Source organism: Falco peregrinus, chromosome 4 (assembly GCF_023634155.1).
Source record: "Falco peregrinus isolate bFalPer1 chromosome 4, bFalPer1.pri, whole genome shotgun sequence".
Taxonomy (NCBI): Eukaryota; Metazoa; Chordata; class Aves; order Falconiformes; family Falconidae; genus Falco; species Falco peregrinus.
In genome coordinates this window covers 21218050-21237459 of record NC_073724.1, presented here as the reverse complement: position 1 = coordinate 21237459, position 19410 = coordinate 21218050, and the positions used below count along the sequence as shown (strand labels likewise).

General features: G+C 40.7%; 1 protein-coding gene across 4 annotated transcripts in view; it reads left to right on the top strand.

The window, feature by feature from the left end:
• GRIK1 (glutamate ionotropic receptor kainate type subunit 1) overlaps positions 1 to 19410 on the top strand; it is a 174440-nt gene that overhangs the window by 85564 nt on the left and 69466 nt on the right. For all 4 annotated transcript variants that reach the window (XM_055802665.1, XM_055802663.1, XM_055802666.1 and 1 more), the window contains exons 2-4: positions 7330 to 7497; positions 9902 to 10159; positions 17672 to 17853. In XM_055802665.1, the coding sequence (XP_055658640.1) occupies positions 7330 to 7497; positions 9902 to 10159; positions 17672 to 17853 (608 nt within the window). The remainder of the gene's footprint in view (positions 1 to 7329; positions 7498 to 9901; positions 10160 to 17671; positions 17854 to 19410) is intronic.

Below are 19410 nucleotides of genomic sequence, written 5' to 3'. Positions count from 1 at the left end.
ACTTAGGTTGCACCCCTTCCATCTTTCTTTGTCAGGTTTCAGGTCATGAACCTGTCCCAGGTTTCAGTTTCCCAGTCCTACCATGCAGGCATGGAAAGCAAAATGTAACCATCACCCCAACTCCCCAAAGCCAGCCCCACTCCAAATGATTCTCTTTGGTTGCATATTTATCTTGCAAACTGGAGAAGCTTGCAATCTACAGAGACAGCAAAACAAAATAATGCAGAGATGAGGGTAAGGGAAGCAGAAAATCCAGGTGAGTACCAAAGTGGGATATTTGCCTTTCTGTTTCCACTGTCTCTTCTTTTATCTTAGAATCTGATGGCTGAAAACAATGAGGGTAGTGTGTAGAATCAGCAAAGGTATGGCTTCGAGTTTTGTTTGAAGTGCATCCTAAAAGGAGGAGCCCACGGACAGATGATGAGTTACAGAGGGAAAATGATCCAGCCCTAGGATCTGGCATAGGACATAGGTGATGAAACAGCAGTGACATTCGGCAGGGTATAGCAATGAGGAGTAAAATCGAAGACACGCTGGACAGGAACCAGGCTGGGTGAATGCAAAGATGGTGAATGCCGAGGTATGGACAGGGGCTTGAAAAAGGGCAGGAACAGGCTGAAACAGAGCACAACGTATGGAAGGTTTCCAAAACAGCTTTTGAACAGATTGAAGAGGGAGTGATGGTAGGAAAGTCACTCAAGCTCTCAGTTTCAGTGTCTGTAAAATGAGGATGATAATAGCTGCCTAACTCAGAGGTCCCTGTTGCAAGGCTAAATTCACCCGTGCAAAGAGTGCTAATGCATTCAGTTTGCGATCTGTGAGCCAAATGCAAACCCCACGCATCTAATTCCACAAAAAACCTAGGGGAGTAAACCCACTTCAGCCTGGATTTGTAAATGTAAAATGCAATTACTGTGGGTTATAGGATTGTGATCACTAATGATTCTTCCTGGGAAACTTTTTTTTTTTTCAATACACACACACACACACGCATATAACAGTTTTTATACGTCATGGATAAATTAGAGATAACAGTAAATGTCTGGACTAAAAATCTGGACATAGTCAGTGAGCTAACTTTAAAAAGAAAGATCTTGTTAAACTGTCTGCTAAAGGTAAGCCTCTAGATAATAACTCATTTGATTATTTTTTTCCAGCAAGATGAATGCCCAGACTTAGCTCTGTAATGAGTGCACTTGCACTGGCTCTCAGTCGAACACCTTGTGGCACAGGAGAATATGTCCTCTGGTAAGAGGCAAGGAGGATGGAAAAAAAATATGCTTGGAGGGGGTTTCCAATAGCAAGTGGCATGCTCTTTAACTCTGTAAGTGGACATTATCTCAAGAAAAAAAAATCTTCATAAGCACTGTTTTGCTCTGTCCTGTTCATTTTTGAGCTGGCAGGTCTACCCCTATCACCCTGCCACCCTCACTGAGCTTCAGAAGCACGTGTGAGTCTGTAGCCATCCCGGCAACAGAGTGGTGTGCGGCCATATCTATATCGACAGAGAGCAAGGGCAAACTGCATGTTAATTTGGCTTTATGAATCTGCTACATTAACTTGGCATCAGCAACAGCTACTCTTTCGGGAAACCAGTGGCACGTAGCTGCACAGTCATTAGGATTTTAACTCTCATTTCCCTTCAGTGACTGACAGGTGGGTTTTAATGAGGTCTCATGGACCTCCTGGTGTTCAGATGGTGCTGCGGAAAGGAGGGGAGACGTCTCACAGCATAAATCCCTCCAGGAGACAGATGTTCAGATGTTTCTGGAAATCCTGCTAGCAAATCTCCTGCATGTCATGGCCCTGGATTGCCTTTGAAAGCTGTTGGTGGCTCAGAGCTTCAGTGATGGAGCAGTGGCATTCAGCGGGCCTAATGCTTCCACATCACTTATTCAATGTGTCATCCTGTGCAACAAACACCTCCCCAGGCTGATGAGAAGGTGCACATCTTATGTCTGGGCTATGAAACTAGGAGATCCTTTGAGCGAGGAAAGGAAACCTGGACACCAACCATGTAGAAACAGGGGTTTATCCTTAACTGGAAGAAGCAGTAAACCATAGAAAGTCCCCATCTGGATAGTTGATAGCTGGTACACAGTGGAATCCCGGCATGAGAGGAAGGCTGACTGCTGGTCCGGTGTGTAAACATGGACACGGACCTGCCATAGAGCTGCTTTGCACTGCCACCAGTGAGCTGGAGAGACTTCTAACAAATTTAATTGGGAAATATATTTATCCACCAAGATAACGAACATAAGAGTGGCCCAGAGCAAGACTTGCATTTGAAAAACTGCTTTTTTTGGCATGTCTGTGGTGACCATGGGGCCTTAGGCTGGCTTAAGAGCAGAACACATTTTTTCTCTTTCAGGTGTCAGAAGGAAATACAGATCAGCCTAGAAAAGCATGGCAATTTCACAGCTCTGTTTTGCAGGCTATCAGTACTGTCTTTCCCTGTAAGCCTACCTCCATTTCACCTGGCTTTCTGTAGTATTTTAATAGAAAGTAACAAAGAACAAAAATCCCCAATGCAGGATGATGCCTGTGGAGTAATATTTGCTGTGGAGTAATAATACAAAAATAATAATTTGCTGTGCAAGCAGGATAAAGTGTCTAAAAGTGTCTTGAAAAGTTAGCATTTTACTTTGAAAGCATTAAAGTGATACCACTGACTGAAATCATACAAATTCCTTCAAGGCTACCCAGGCAATTCTACATATATGCAACTAAAATATATGCTACATCTGCTGTATCAGGACTGAAATATGTTAGTGAGATATTTTGTGTTGAGGAAACCTGACCAAAGAAGCTCAGGGAGACAGGTCGATAGCTGCCATCAGAAAGGTCAAAAATTTTGAGCTGTTGCTGTTTATGACCAGTTTTGAAAAAGGGATAGAGATTTTTTTCAATAACAAGCTTTTGCTCTCTGCCTTGTCTTGAAGCAAAATGTTGAGACCCATTGAGAGGTATGGAAATTGATTCAGCCATGACCTTTTCTAAAACTGTCTCCGTCCGTGATGACCCCTTTAAATGGAAACATTTTGCTCACTCAGAAGGACTGGAGCTGCTTTTTAAGGTGTGCCTACTGAGGTGCGCTTTTATATTTTTGACATTTTACTTGCTGTAGATTTTTTTTATCTTCAGAGGATGAATGGGGCTGATGCTTTGTCATACTTGTCAGTTTGGCTCCCATCCCTTGCTCCTGGCTGAAGAGCAGTCACTCAGGTGGCTCACCCCTCATTTCTCTCAGAGCCACCTTAGCTTAGTCATTTTCCTCTTACTTTGCACAGCTAAATTCAAAGTAGGGGCAGATAGTGCTTTTTTGCTTCATCCTCATAGACATCACTTTATGAAGTAAATGCTGAAAGTGAAAGATTTCCTCACGCACGTGCACTGAAGCAGGATTACTGGTTAAGTGAACATGAATGCTGGGTTCTACTGATGTCCTCCATGTGGCTGGTGAAGAGTTACTCCCTGCATGCAATAGGATCAGGTGGCCCATATCTGGCATTGCTCCTCTTCTGTGCCTGGGCAGACATCGTCTGGGAGAGGCTGACATCCTTGTGAAGCAGAACAACCCCTGTAGCTCTGGCACTCACCTGGTTTTAGGTGGTCAGCTCTCTGCTGACTCAGGTGGCCAATCCCACCCATCATGGGGACAGACTTAGTGCCTGGGCAGAAGAAATGTCAGGTCTGATGCTGACCAGGACTGAGCAGCGTTTGGTCAGCCAAAGCTGCTGCAATGGACTCACTATCTAGCTGAGTAACTGGGAAGAAGGTGAAAGGGAGGACCCTAAAATTTAAGCTTTGTGTGTGCTGCCAGCAGCCTACCTTGAAGGACAGTGCTTGCTTTTGGGCTTAGCAATAATAGTCTCATTTCTGGAGCATCATTTATATCTTGAGTTACCATTGATTTTTTTCCTTCCCTGGTAGAAACCTGTGGTTAATTTGTTTTTAAAATGTTGTTCAGTAATTACTTTATTTAAATGAATCATCTGACAAACTGGGTCTTCATTAAACTTGTCACTTACTCTGCTATTTCTCTTTTAACCTGGACCTTACAATAAATTCTAAGCTTGACTGTCAGTCATCAGCAGAACATGGAAGAAGATAAACTATTTACTAAACTGCTAGGTTTCATTAAGGATACATGGATGAAAACACTACAGCATGGAACAGCCAGATTTTATCGCTGGCTTGTTCGTGATGCAAATTTATAAACTGGTTCAACTCTTTTTTACACACATAGGTCCCAACAGATTTGATTTTTCTGTTGTCATTCAAGTAAACATATAGTGACTTGGAAGGATGACTTTTGAGGTCTCAGAACTTCCCTATCCTAGCAGAGAGGGGGAGCATCAGCTTTCAGAGACTCTAAATGGCACCCTGTTCAGCATCTCCTATTCAACTGAACAAAATTTCCTGCCTACAATTATGAACCTCTGGATTATCTGTCCCATTCTTATGGGACCCTTGTCCAGGGTATCTCAGCAGCAAATAAAACCATGTAACAAAGCTCTCTGCAAGCGCTGTACTGCTATGTTGACGAGTGCAAAAGGAACCCAGAAAATATTTTGAAGGGGTACCAACATGCTGATTACACAGCTGACTTTTTCTGAAAGACCTATATGAATACATTTGAAGTATATATGTTAGTACATATGCAGTTTTGATTAGTTTGCTTAGGAAATGCATCCATGCAAAACTCTCACTCTTTCCCTCACTCCTCCTTTCCTTCCACTCTTTCCCTCTGCCCTGTGAGCTTTTGCTCTTTTTTAAAGGAGACCAAGCACAAATTCTGCAAAATTCTGCTAATCAAGTATAAATACATCAATTAAGATTAATGTCTATTTAATAGGCAACGGATTAGAGGTCTGAAAAAAGTTCTAGTCCTAGAAGGAGAAAGTGCTTTTGTACATTAAGATATGAAGGTTACCTCAAAGGTGTTGTTTGAATTAAAAAAAAAAAAAAAAAAAGGTAGAAAGTAATACAGGCACAGAACAATAAAGATTTCCAAGATGGAAAGATTTTTTGCCAAGATCAAATGGTAAAAGACTCATCCTGTTGGAAGTAGGGAGGGATGGTGGTCACCTGGTCATCAAATAGCTCTCTCAGGCTATCCATTCTACTCAGTGACATCTGCCTTGCCTTATGAAACAATGTTCTGATAATTCTAGTAGGGGTCCAAGCAGAATACAACGGTTGTGTCTTGCTGGTCCAAAACCAAACTGGCATTATAGATAACTGAAAATACTTGTCTTCCTGTGGTGAAAGGAGGGAGAGCAATTTTTTTTTTTTTTTTTTAACCAGGAAACTAATAAAATTGTTGGTATTGTCATTAGGATGCGGAATTATAGGATCTGAAAGAACAGACTTTAGGGTTTTTTTCCTTCTGGTGATCCTATAGTCTGCAAATCTGGTCCTTCTGGCTCTTCACATTCCACTTGAGGTTTTACATTTGGTTCCAAAGCAAACTTAAACTTTTTCCAGCTGTTTCTGTGTGTCGTGGTCTCCTGTAATCACTTGTGTGTTTTGTGACGAAAAGAAAGAAAAATAAGAAAGTCCTGAAGATTCTAATGTATGCATATAGTAAATGAGAAATACATATAGTGAACAAGAGAATTGTTTAAGTTGGCAAATTGCTGAAGTCACGTTAAGGTATTGTTATATATGGTTGTGAGAGATAATATAATGCTGCATATTCAAGAGTAGCTAGAGATTACATTGCCAACTTGGGTTTGATAGCCTCCAGTGTTTTCATTGCCAAGTTAAAATTCGAAACGGGTTTTAATTCCACTGTGTTCCCATTTCCTGATTGTCAGCTAATGACTGCACTGTTCCTATACTGGTGACATCAAAATTGCAAGAGATTGCAGCACATTAGCTGAATACATTCTGATGCTCAGAAAATATAAAGCGATATCTTGGGCTCAAATTTGACATGGGGAAATGTGAAAATATGTAACTGAGAGATTCAGAGTATTCTCTAGTGACTTGTACTAAATGAGTAAATTATACTTGCAAAATCAAGTACTGAAGCTGGAGATTGCTGTTTAAAGGAGCTATTTTTTTTCAAATTAGCTGTGTTTGTTATGCATTCATCAAATCCCAGGGCTCCTAGACAGTCTGAATGTGTTGTTGGCATAATAAAGTCTCTAGAGGCTAGAGGGAGTAGACATCCTAGTATAAGTGGGACAGCCTGTTGACTAGAAACACAGCCACCCTCCCCATCTCAGAATATCTGTGCCAAAGAATTTCATTATCCTTCCAAAATTCAGATCGGTTATTTACAGGTCTTCATTTGGAAAACTTGCTTCCAGGTTAAAGAAAAGCTCAGACTCACCTCAGTTGTCTTAAAAAAGAGCAAGTAGTACATAAAATTTCACTTTAAAAGGTAGAAAATGCGTTCTCACAAATTGAACAGTACTCAAAGAGCAGCTGCCCGGCTGGAATTGCACTGAATGGGTTGTGACACCTCTTGGTTCAAATAGTTCAAAACAGATGCTGGAAGAAGAGTCTGGAGGAATGGCAGGAAGTTGAGAGCAACTCTGCTAGATCCAGCACTTGTTCTTGCAAGGAGACTTTCAAACCAGTGTCGTGATGGCACTAGTAGACACTACACCACTGGAGAAATCACTCAACACTTTGGCACAGAGGTGAAATCTTTTGTGGGAGCAGTGGGTGGCTCAGCTATGTTCTATATCAGCAAGTTTAGTTCATTTAGCAGCAAGCCTTGAAAAGGTAAAAATATTCACCTGTCCCTTAGAAAACTGAGAAATGACCAACAATATTGCCTAAGGTTTATAAAAATCCAAAGTCCTACTAAGACACAGACCTCAAGTGGAAACTTTCAGTCCGTTTCTACTCAAGCTCCTAAGTCACTTCTGAATGTGGATCTTGTACTGCCAAGATTTACAGTAACGCTTCAGAAAGCATCTCCAACACATCCAATTTTCATCTCCAAACATAGATTAGATTGGACCAGGAGGAACAAGACCTAGGAATATTACTACTTTAATTAGTTAGGAACCTGATAGAAGTTTTCACAAGCATTTAAAAATTTTATTTTGAAAAGACTGAATAATAAACGTGCATCGTCTTTCACAGATGTTTGTCTAAGCAGCATTCATAATATTGAGTTAACCTACAGTGACATTGTAGATAAAAACTAATGATCCAATATGCTTTTTCTGTAGTGCTTTTAACAGCGATTTTAACTGTTTTCCTTTATGAACACTCAGATTATTATTGCTCATAATTTATTTTTCTCTTTTTATGTACATTGATGAAGAGGTGAATAATGCTTCTCATTTATCTCTGTTTCAACAGGAGGGATATTCGAAACTGTGGAAAATGAACCTGTTAATATTGAAGAATTGGCTTTCAAGTTTGCAGTCACCAACATTAATAGAAACAGAACACTGATGCCTAATACCACATTAACCTATGACATCCAGAGAATTAACCTTTTTGATAGTTTTGAAGCCTCAAGAAGAGGTAATTATCTCAATTACTGTGTTGGTAACGTACATGTTCTATACTACCTTTCCCCAGCCTGGTCTCCTTTTTTGCTCCGATTGTAACGTGTATATAAACAGCAACACAAAATTCATGTTTCAAAGTACTTTGAACTGAGAATGAAGCTGGGCTTGGACTTGTCATCTAGTTGCTGATAAAACACCTACATCCTGTCTGCATGCTAAGAGCCTCAGATGGAAGGTGGCAAGTCCAACCCATTTTTCTTTCCAAAAAATAGATTTGCCACCTGGAATTCCGCAGAAAATGATCACAGACTAACAGGGAACACAGTGGGATGTCACAGCCCATAATTAGCACACACACACTGATATCCTTTATCCATAACAGTTTATTTATACCGTACTTTAAAGAACAGAAGCCAGTAGTCTCCCTGTCTTGAAACATCAATGCTTTAGTGGCTTAGAGACAGAATCAACTTTCTCTGTTATAACCAACTGTAAGAATTGGAGTGGGCAAGTTTGGAATTTTTTTGCCTATTCTTTTATTTTTCTCAGAGGGAAAATTATGGTCCAATTTACTTGCACCTAATTTACTTGCAGCCCAAAACAAAAAAGGGAGGTGGAGAAGTCAGATTTCTTTAAACACCGTGTATTCCCTCACCTCTAGGAGGCAGCCTTGAAGTTTGATAAAAATTATATACAGCAGTCTAGTTGCTGGAATTACATGGTGTGCACACAATCTCAAACAAGTCTCGAGAAAGACCCAGTAAGTCGCTTTGCAGTTCACTATAACATCTGCCACTGTAAATGGTACAAGATATGCCTGCTATAAGGCAAAAGATGTGTCTGCTGTAAGGCAACTGAAGGCTAGAAAATAAACATACTTCACATTATGAATCATGCTAGAATGCTGGTGAGCCCTCGCCTTTCAAACATCTAAGTTACTAGATTATCCTTGTGGTACATTAGTTTCTTATTAAAGACTGGGGAAAAAAAGAATGCTTTCAAAGAACATAAAATATAGCTTTAAATTGTTTGTTGCATTCTCAAGTATCAGATATATGCTGGATCTATACGCTATCAAAAAAATCAAGTAAGGTGGATATAAAATCCATATAATCCACACTGAGACTGGGTTTTAGATTTCCTGTAGATTGGGAATGTCTTCTGTGACTACTGTGAAAGTACCTTCTCCATTTAATCTCTAGCAAGGAGTTCATTATAAATATTTTTGTAAATCTACATGCAAGGAATCCATGCAGACAGTAGTAATTTCTTCTCATCATGAATTATTGATATTATTGATGCCATTTGCACATTAAAATCTGTGATCCTTTTGGAAGGCTTCTGAATTAAACCTTGAAAGCCTGTGCATTTTATGCTGTCTATATAATACTCATTTGTAGACTGAAAACAGAAAATAATTGATTTTCTGTTATATTCTATTACTATCAGAGAGGTAAATATTAATTTAAAAAATCTCAGGTCATTGTGGGCGTTTCTGTACTTAGTATTTCAACCAATCACAGTCATTTCTAAGTTTCCCACAAAGAACTACCTTACAAAGAGTACAGCATTGCAACTCCGTGCAGGGCTTGGTTCCTATTGATAAAGCTTATTAGAAATATTTGCAGTAGATTTTACTAATGGTCAAAAACAGTTAGTATTACTTCATCTTCTGTCTGTTAGCCTGAAAAGATACAGGAGGGGGGAAAAAAAATAAATTAAAAGACCTACAGAAGGGATTCTTTTGGCTGAAATATAGGCAGGAGGAGAAAGAAACCTTTGCTGGTACTAGCATTTGACTGATTTGGAAAGGCACTAAAATGTCAGTGTGTGTTGGTTCTTTATTTCCCTGTGTCATTACTGAGAGCTTTAGGCTTTACTGCCTGTTTTGTAAACACAGATTATGGAGCACCATGAATCACAGTGCCCTTTACTGTTTATATTCCTTCTGTAGCCTGAAATTAAAGCAACTCACATTGGTAGAAGCTTACCAGTCATGGAGGAAATCCGTATCATGTCTGTTGTGACTTCATGAACATATTTCCTGACATGGTGCCATAAAACTTAATTCATGTGACATCCCTTTGGCCAGCCCATAGCCAGAAAGTTCCTGGTTTCTCCAGGATAATGCCATTTTGAGAAAGGCGATTTACGAATCAATGTGACATGAAGGTACTGAGCAGAGAAGTTGCTTCAATTTTTATTTGTAGCAAGCAGGTTCTAGGATAGAATGCTAATCAGCAAAGCCATTTTCGGGAACCATTTGCCAATGTCTCAGTGGGTTTGGGAGCAACATGGTTACCCATTCCCACTTGCAATGGGGGTGGATGGAGCACAGGTAATCTCAGTAAATATCATACAAGTTACTTGCTTTTGCCAGCTAACAGCATCTTCCTCTCCCTTCCTCTCCCCCTTAGCATGCGACCAGCTCGCGCTTGGTGTCGCTGCTCTGTTTGGACCTTCCCACAGCTCCTCTGTCAGCGCAGTGCAGTCCATCTGCAATGCACTTGAAGTACCACATATTCAGACCCGGTGGAAGCACCCTACGGTGGATAACAAAGATGCTTTTTATATCAACCTCTATCCAGACTATGCAGCCATCAGCAGAGCAGTTTTGGATCTTGTACTATACTACAACTGGAAAATAGTAACAGTAGTATATGAAGACAGCACAGGTAAGTAGTATGGGTGCACTGCAGGTCACGTACTTCTATTAATGTGCATGTATGAATAAATTCTGTGAGAGAGATGGCCTGTGACAGTTCAGCCATTTTCCCCAGAATATAGAAGAAAAAAATCTTGTAAGGTGCAGCTATTCTTCTGCTCCTGAGGCTTTTGGAAAGCTGTTCACTTCATCAGACCTTAAGAAGTCACTAGAAGGTAGCTCCTGGATTCTGAATACTCAATCATGTTTTGCTTCAGCATGGCTTCAAACCAATAAATATTCTAGTGTGAGGATGATTAAGGGATTTTCCCTCTCAATGAGGGGTTGATCTTATAAGGGACGTATCTAAAACCCCAGTGTTCAAGCAGCAGCATTTTTAACATAGACGCTACCTTGTTCCTTGAAACTGGCTCAGAAACAGTCAAGCAACTTGTCAGCTGGGTGCCAAAGACTAAATCTGAAAGTTGCAATTCACCTAAATGTTTCCAGCCTGGGACTCTTCACTTAGAGAAGATCATTCATTGTTTCTGACAAGAACCTCCCCTGGGGCACACAGCAGTCATAGCGGTCCGGCGACATCTCACAGACAACCGCTATCTGTAACACATCCCTTTTTATTCACAGAACAACAACCAACAAAGTTAATTATTAACTCGTTTCTTGGAACAAGTGATTTAAAGGCTTATGAGAGACTAAGCCTTTTCATTTTTAATCCACAGAGACCGTGGAAGAGTGTTGATGTTATAAGTCCAAGCCACTGTTGCATGTCTTCACCTATCTAGGCATTACACATCTACCCCTGTTGTCATAGATTGTACCAACAGCCAAAAATTTTTCAGGCAGCATCATTTCCCTCACTGGAGTGGGAAGATACTGTTTCTGAGAAATGCATTTGCTGCTCTGGCCATTGAGAGAGCTGTGTACCTAAACTGCTCTCAGAAGGAGCCCAGTCTGTCAGGATTACACATCAAAAATTATTCCAAGCATGACTGCAGAGAATATAATCTCTCCTACAGCGTAGACTTAGTCATGGATTAAGGATCCATAATCTGGCTTCACAAGAAAAGGCTTGAATGTAAACAAACCATTAAAAACAACACAGGACACGCTAAGCAAGACCTTCCAATGGTCTTTTTTTTGCAGGGCACAAAGTTACAGGTAAGGGCACATTCTAAGCAGCAGAAAATATTATCTTGGAGACATATCTGCAGAGATGAAGAAAATAAAGCCAACTAAATAAGATTTACGCTAACAGTTATTCCACTGTAAACTCTCATCATCATCCTTTAACACTATCTTTCTATGGTAAAGATGTAGCTGAACTGTACTGAAAAACAGCATTTCTGGAAAAACCTGTTGTACATTAGTGGTCATTGGTGGAAATTAAGCACTTCACTGTCAGACCCACTCTGAGACTTGCATTCCCCTTTCTCTTCCCATTTCCCACAGAAGTATAACAGCTTCTAGAGCCCTACAGATGTGCAAGTAATATTATAATTTATTCTTTGATAATGGCATAAAACAAACCTGGGTAAGGCATGAGCTCAGCATCCGCCTAAGCCTTTAAAGGGAGTATAAAAAAAATAATCATGCCTTTTAAAATCATATTGTAAAAACACGTCTGAAAGACAGAATCTGCTTAAAAAAAAAAAAAGAAAAAGCCAAACCTCAATTTTAAGGCTAAAAATGTTGAACTTCTTTCTGCACTGTCAACAGCACAAAAGAAACACGTTTCCTCCCTGATCCAAGAGGCAGGTCTCAGTGCCAATGTTCTGCTCACATTGGACTCAGAAAGGACACCAAAGGGATGAGGTAGAAGAGAAAGAACAACTTAGTCTGGGCTTACTGCAGCTGTCTTCCTTCATTTCCATGACGATGGTCTAGCCCAGCAGGATTTTTGCTGGACTCCTTGCACTGTACACCAAAATACACTCAAAATAGAGGTCTTTTTCAGCCTACCCTATTATCAAATTATCATTCTAAAGCAGTAAGTGCTGTGTACAAGTTCAGTTACAAAAATGACTGATATTAAAGGACTTAATTTGCAAATATATTTACAAAGTAAATTAATCATCAATCATCTTATTAACTTGGAGTCAGAAAAGTAAACAGATCAACTTTGATCTATATAAATAGCCTTTGGATTTTGGATCAGAGTGACGCCATTTAGTTCAAGCTCTTTTTCATCTCTTAGGTTTGACAGTTACACAGCAAGAAGGAAAACTATACCAACCATTTTTTTTTTCTTGTATGTGAAGAGCAGCTTCATTCCTAAACAAACAATGAACTCGTAGCTGTAACAGTGACTTTCCAATGATCCATACCCAAATTATTCAGGGTGAGATTAGTCCTGCTCCAGGTTGAGTCTATTTTGTAGTTTTAATTGTGGAAAATCCTCCTTTCATGCTTCACACTACACCACTGCTCCAAGCCCGTGTGCCATCATGGCCAGCTCCAGCACAGAGACCACATACTGTGCCAGTCTGCCAAGCTGCATTTGCCCACCTCCTGTAGTTACGGTTTGCACTGCTGCATGGACACAGCCATCAGCGGAAACACAGTTACAAGTCTAGACTGAGCAACATTAAAAAACCCCATTCATCTGGGGGTGCTCATATTTCCAAATGATCCAAATCACTTGCACATACCCTCCTTATCTCAAACACTATTTACCATGCTGCCAGTTTTTGTCATCCAAATGTTTTTCAGCCATAACTTTTTTCCAGTCAATGATTTTGGAGTGCATGCAGAGACAAGAGCACTACAGACATCTGAACGGCTTAGCACCGGCCTTCCCAGACCTCTGCTGTTTAATAAGGCTTTCTCACTGACATCTGCTTTTTGAGATCTGGCAAATGATTATTTTATAGTCCCACATTTTTCATGAGCAGGTTGTACGATATATGAAGATGGACACCTCCCAGGGACAAGTGCTTCACATGTGGGAAGCTGCCTGTGTTAACAGAACTTGTAACACCAAAGGCATTGTGTGATGCAGAGCTGTCTTCCCTTGATACCATAGCATCTCTCAAGTATAATCCCAAGTTTTCATTTTTCAGCATTTTACCACCATATGAGGTTTACTCATAGCTGGTCCAATGCTTACTGGGATAAGTCATTCTATGTTATCTCACATACCCCTCCTGATATTGATGAAACATTAGCACTTTCTTCCAATCTTCTAGAACTCATTCAGGGTTCCAATATTTATCACATTAGTTGTTGAATGTTAGTAACCTGCTGAGTGGACTCTGTAGAACTGTCAATGTTACACAAATTTTATATAAGCAGGTCTAGAAAACCTGCAACCAATAGTGTTGAAAATTACATTTGGAATAAGAAGCGCTTACTCATCCTGCTTCTTATCAAGTAGCATGTTAAATGGTACCACATGCACCATGTTAACCAACTTTACCATCTCCTCCAAAGGGACCTTCAGTACCTTGTATTTTGTTCCTGAAATACATTTGTAAAATTTCTTCATGTTTCCTGAGCTGATCAGAATTTTTCTCCCTCTTGTCTTTAGACTTCAGTATAAATAAGAATGATAAAGCACACTGCAGCCGGTTTTCATTTCTTGTTGCTGTCCTTAACCTGCCATCAAAAGATGGACTTTCAGCCAAAGTCATCTTTCTTGATAGTAAATTAATGGCTTCTGGCTATAGAGTAAATATGTATTTAAACATCTCATCCCACTTATTAAAGCCTATAGCTTTCCAGTGCTAGGGAAAAAAAAAAAAAAAAAAAAAAAAAGACTCCTAAGCAAATGTGTTTATTTTTCAGGTAGAGACCGTGCTCCTTTTTTCCTTTAAGTGTAATCCATGTTATGTTCGGAGTCCCCAGGCCATAATCAGTCTTCATTCTGATTATTAATTCCTCTTTATTTTTCATCAAGGTGTTAAGAAAGAGTTTGTTTATATCAAGTGCAATGCCTTTGTCTAAGGTAAAAACTTGTCTCCTGAAGTTTAAAGACAATCTAACAAAGCCTTGCGAGAGACTGCATGATACATTGAAGATGCATTTCCCAAACTTAGGTACCATAAATTATGGTTTATCTTTCCACATGCTAGAACTGTGCAGACATACTGTTCTCTGGGTTTAGTGGTTTGTAATAGATCCCTTCTGATATCCCACTTCTGCAGTTTGTTATTTGGCACATTGATCTGTAACAGACACATGACTTTGTCTCAGTTATCAACAGCTCAAGCAAAGGGAGTGACACTGCCTTCAGAGCATGTTTGAGACTGCTTTTGATTTATCTTCCCTGAATTCAATAACTTTAACCTACCAGGTGCTGAGAAGGGTAACTACATCAAATTTCTCGTTCTCTGCAAGAATCCTTGACTTTCCCGACTTGTTAGCCTGCTCTCCCAGCATTTGTTTAAGGCTCAGGGGAACCAGATCTTTTCATCATATCAGTTCAATTAGTTTGCACAGGGCAGAATTTGAGTTCTTACCAAAGTTGCTTTCTTTAAACTTGTGGTTACAAGAGACATCTAAATTTGCTAAACCTAACCCAGCTTTCTAAAAAAAAAAAAAAGGAGTGCTTTCTCACAAAGCAGTAAAAGCTTTCCTCAGGTTTGAGTCTGGCCAAATTACATATACATTTTATTAATTAAAAAAAAAAAGGGGTGTAATTGGGGGGGTGAACACTTTCTTCCAACACACACTGCCACCCTTACTGCCAATGTGTATGATTATTTGCCTGTTGGAACATTGTGCTTGTTAGTCATGATTGAACTCCTAAATTTGTCACATAGAAGTTGCAGTAGTTTGAGACATTGCAAAATGATATGAAATATTCAAAGACTTTCACTTATTTTAACATTTTACTCAAGTGTCAGAGGATACTATTTGTCTTTTTTAAACCACTATCTGAAGTTGGAAATCCAACCCCAAAGCTTACTGCATCCATCAAGGTTAGAGACCACAAGATAGTTCCTTAACCATACAGAAAATGCCCAACCCCGTTTCTGAAGGAAAAAGGGAAAGTCTTTACAAGTCTGGGTAAAAGGCAGCAGAATGGCAGACAGTAGGCCAAGAAAGTTGGTGAAACAAGCCTGCTTTCCATCCTTGTAGATTTTGTTTCAAATCCCTAACTTGAGCCTTTCCTTTCAATAGTACTGGCCAAGACTGTCTCCAGGCCCCTCACAGTTCACGCTCAGCCACCACACTTCCACCTGGCCGGACTCTACAACACCTTCCCTACCCAAGCTGCTGCTCCAGTGCAGTCCTGCATTGCTGTTCAGGCCACATCGCTCACTTTGCAGAGAGGGGGCTGATGCCCAGGATATGTCACTTCTGAGCCATTCCCAGCTTGGCTACTACATCCTTCTCAACTTCACGGGCAGTCCGTGGTGCCTCCTGCCTGTTGGAGGCTGAGCTCCAGATGGTCTCACCAAGCCAGAGAAGGGTGACTGCCCTAAGCACTGCATTTGCCCAGGCCTTCCCATCCCCCCAGGAGTCAAACTAACCATTTCACAAATCCAGACAGGGTGGTATCATGCCCAGGGGTCTGGATTTGTTGAGCAGGAGGAAGAGGAAGGAGAGCACTGATGGTTATTCCCCTGTGCTACTAATTATGCTGGCAGTCAGCTGATTCAGGCTTTTGTCTGGGCCTCCAGAAAAATAACTGCAGTCCTTTTCACTGCTTCTTTGGCTTCTTCAGTGCACTATAGCTGGGCTTTACCTTCACTTCATGTAGCAGTAGGAGGAGATGGGAAGTGCAAGGTCCAAGTCTCATGCGACTGATATAGTTTATGGCACACAGCGTTTTCCTTCCCCCAGAAAGGAGATGGAGGTGGGTAGGCAAATCCTTTTCTTCTGCTCTTCACTACACTTGTGCTTAAGTACTATTTGTTGCTGGAAAGGGAAACAACAGTACTCACTCTGAGGCTGTTGATAAGATGCAAGATTCCCTGCATGCTGGGCTCTTCCTCTCAAATCTCAGTTTTCCCTCAGAGTTGCCATTCATTATAGTGGCCAAGACACTGCAGTCAAGGGCTGAACACTTGAGTGCACGGTACAACCAAGCTATGGCTTTACAGCCAGATTACATAAACTCCCCTACTTGTTAGTCAATGTTGGAAGCATGTGCCCTGTTCTCATAATAATGAGCTCAGATCGTTTCATATTTACACAAGCTGGCTTGCAGCCAGGCTCCGATCTCACAGCGCGTGCAGCAATTTACATTTGAATACTCATAATGCTTAATATTCTATATTGGTTGTTGATACTTGAAAACCTGCAAAGAACAGACCAGGCAACTACAGGCAGAGGGAAAGATTAGTTTTTTCAAAACACATTGCCCGTACTTGAGTGAAAGCTGGCAGTCCTCGACATAGCAATCACTCGCTAACCTCAGAAGAAATACGGATGCTTCATCTTGCCTTATACATACCACTGGACCATTCAATCAAGAACATTCACGCAGAAGACAAAAACACACTTGCTCCCAGGAGGAGTTTCATATTAATAATTTGTTTGATTTTTGTTCAAGAAGTGCTTCTTGCCTGCATTCTCTCTCTTTATGCATATTGTTAAGGCAGCCTTTTACTTTGACTCAGCAGGAGATCACGAGCTTTTGTGGGTAAATTACATTCATGGATAATGAGAAAGAGACTGTAATCACACACCTCAAAGAACTCTTAACTATCATACTTGGGTTTTGGAGGCAGTACAAATTACATAGGAGTGCTGAATTAGCTGGTGGAATTGCACTGTGTTTAAATACTTGGAGAAATCTTCAACTGGTTGAGCTCCACTGACTTCAAATAAACCATGTAAATCTGTACCAGCCGAAGACACGGTCTGAGAGATCATGTTCTTTTGTTTACATATGTAGAGCTAGATCTCAAAATATTTCAGTTCTTTATAAGATCTCAGACTTGCTGAGTGACTTTATGCAAGTCACTGTGCCTTCATGCTTTTTGTCTCTAAGTCGATGATAAGAAAAATGTAAGGCTTCTCCTCTGGGGTATTGCAATGTGTGCTGAAATGAGGGCAAAGAGAGACATATGGCTGCTTTTTTAGAATAATTACTGGTAGGTGCCACTCAGGGTAGCCACTGGCTTCTAAGTGAGCCACAATGGAGTTGCTGGCCGTTGAAGATTTTTCTCCCTCTACCACCCGTCATCTGCTCATGCTTAACATTAGGCAGGAAAGTTAGTAAGGGGGTTTCTTCAAATCTATGTTCTTGTGGTTTAATACCAAAATAATAATTAGTTGCCAAGGAAGAAGCATTCTTTCCCTTTAGCAGTAAACCATAGCAATATAGCATCAATACAAACATATCTTAGAGTCAACCAATTAAAGTGCTTCAGAAAATTAGGTGTTAAAGCCAAGTATAACCACGAAAAGGAAAAGCTATAACAATATTAGTTAGGAGGCTGCCAAATACAAAGCTAACAACTACCTTTTAGGTATATGAAATATTTTGGGACTGATAAGAGACCCTGTTCAAGTGACAATAAATACTCATTGCACAGAATGGTTAATTGCATAATTGCATATAATTTTTCAGGTCTAATTCGCCTGCAGGAGCTCATCAAAGCCCCTTCTAGATACAACATTAAAATCAAAATCCGCCAGCTGCCCTCTGGAAATAAAGATGCCAGGCCTTTACTCAAGGAGATGAAGAAGGGCAAGGAGTTCTACGTGATATTTGATTGCTCACATGAAACGGCAGCAGAAATCCTAAAGCAGGTAAGGGGGTGAAAAATCATGACATGCATTTTGTACCCTGAAAGTTGTCAGCCTTTCTGGTTTTCATTTTCTGGGAAACACTGAAACCGAATGCTTTTGCCAGTTGGGCCATAGGCTTGTGAATACCAGGGACAGAAGCTGTTACAGAATGTGCAGCAGCTTCAAAACCTGAGCACTCCGTACGACTTCAGGGCTTCACAAAGCAGAGCCATAAGGACCAGCAGCAGTACTGATGTCTGAAGAGAAGCCCATAGATATCCCACAAAAGGAAATATGTATTTCTTTTTAATACTTCAAGTTCTGTTTGACATGGAAGTTTGTTGCATTTATTTTAGCTTCTCCTAGTTTAATCAACAGTTTTTATGTCTTTCCCATAAAAAATGAAAGAGCCCATTTTGGAGCGCTTAGGGAGCTGCTGACCTTAAGCTATTGCCTCCACAAAGGCTGCACATCAGGTCAGTGTTGGCTACAGTAACAACAGGGCATTAATCCACTGCAGACAAGAGTATAACTCTGCATTCACATCCCTATAACAAAGCGAGTTTTGGTCTGCTGGCACTGCCTCATTACACTTTAAACTCTGGAACAGCAAGAAGATGGAATGGAGACAGTATCAGAAGAAAAATGTATACTTTACAAGAGGAAGAGAGGCTATTGTTGCAAGGTTTGATATAGCCCTGACCTAAGCGTGAGAGTTGGACAGCCACACAAGGCAAGGGCAAACACCACAAAGCCTGATGTTAATGGGCTAGGACATTTTCAGGGGCACAGAGAGAGTGGTGTAAATTGGAATTTACTGTTGTCACTTGCGATGTATTTCAAGACAATCAAAGTCAAAAGCAGCAGCTCCTGCAGTTCATTGACCTATAGACAATAATACCAAGCAAGTAATACATTGTTAATGTCATTTCCCTTCTTGCTGTAATTGTAGGTATGAGGGGTTGTTGTTTTTACTGTCAGTCGGTCTGATGGGAAACCCATCTGATCCCAGAAGACCATCAGAGTGGTTCCACTGATCTAAATGCACAGATATGGGCTGTCCCATAAAGGTTAAAACCTATGCTTCTATCCCAGTATGTTTTGCTGGAATATTTAAGTTATGCAGAATAACATTCTGTATCAAAATAAGTAAAACAACTTACTGGATGCATTAGGCTGCGGAGCCTGGAACCACCCTCTCCAGACTGGAGAATCTTGGTCCTGTGAATACAGTTTTGCAGGATGGTGTCCTAAATCAGATGCACTACAGCTGAGAGCAGCACACAAGTTCCCATGAGCTGGTAGGGTTAGATTTACTGCTGTCAGGAAAGTTGGCATATACTAGATTTTAGGCTTTTTCTCAGTGCAAGTTAGATATTTATGCTACAGCAGAGTGAGATGCAGGCATGATGCTGGGAATGCAAGCAAAGAGTGAGGGGAGGGTGCACAGTCGCGCGGCTGCTCTTCCGCATGATGGAGCGCGCTGTAGCAAGTGGCAGTAATTGGGCAGGGGGCTGGGCAGGAGGGCTGCTGTCCTCTCACTGTGCTGCCTGTAGGACTGTCCAAGAGCATTAAACC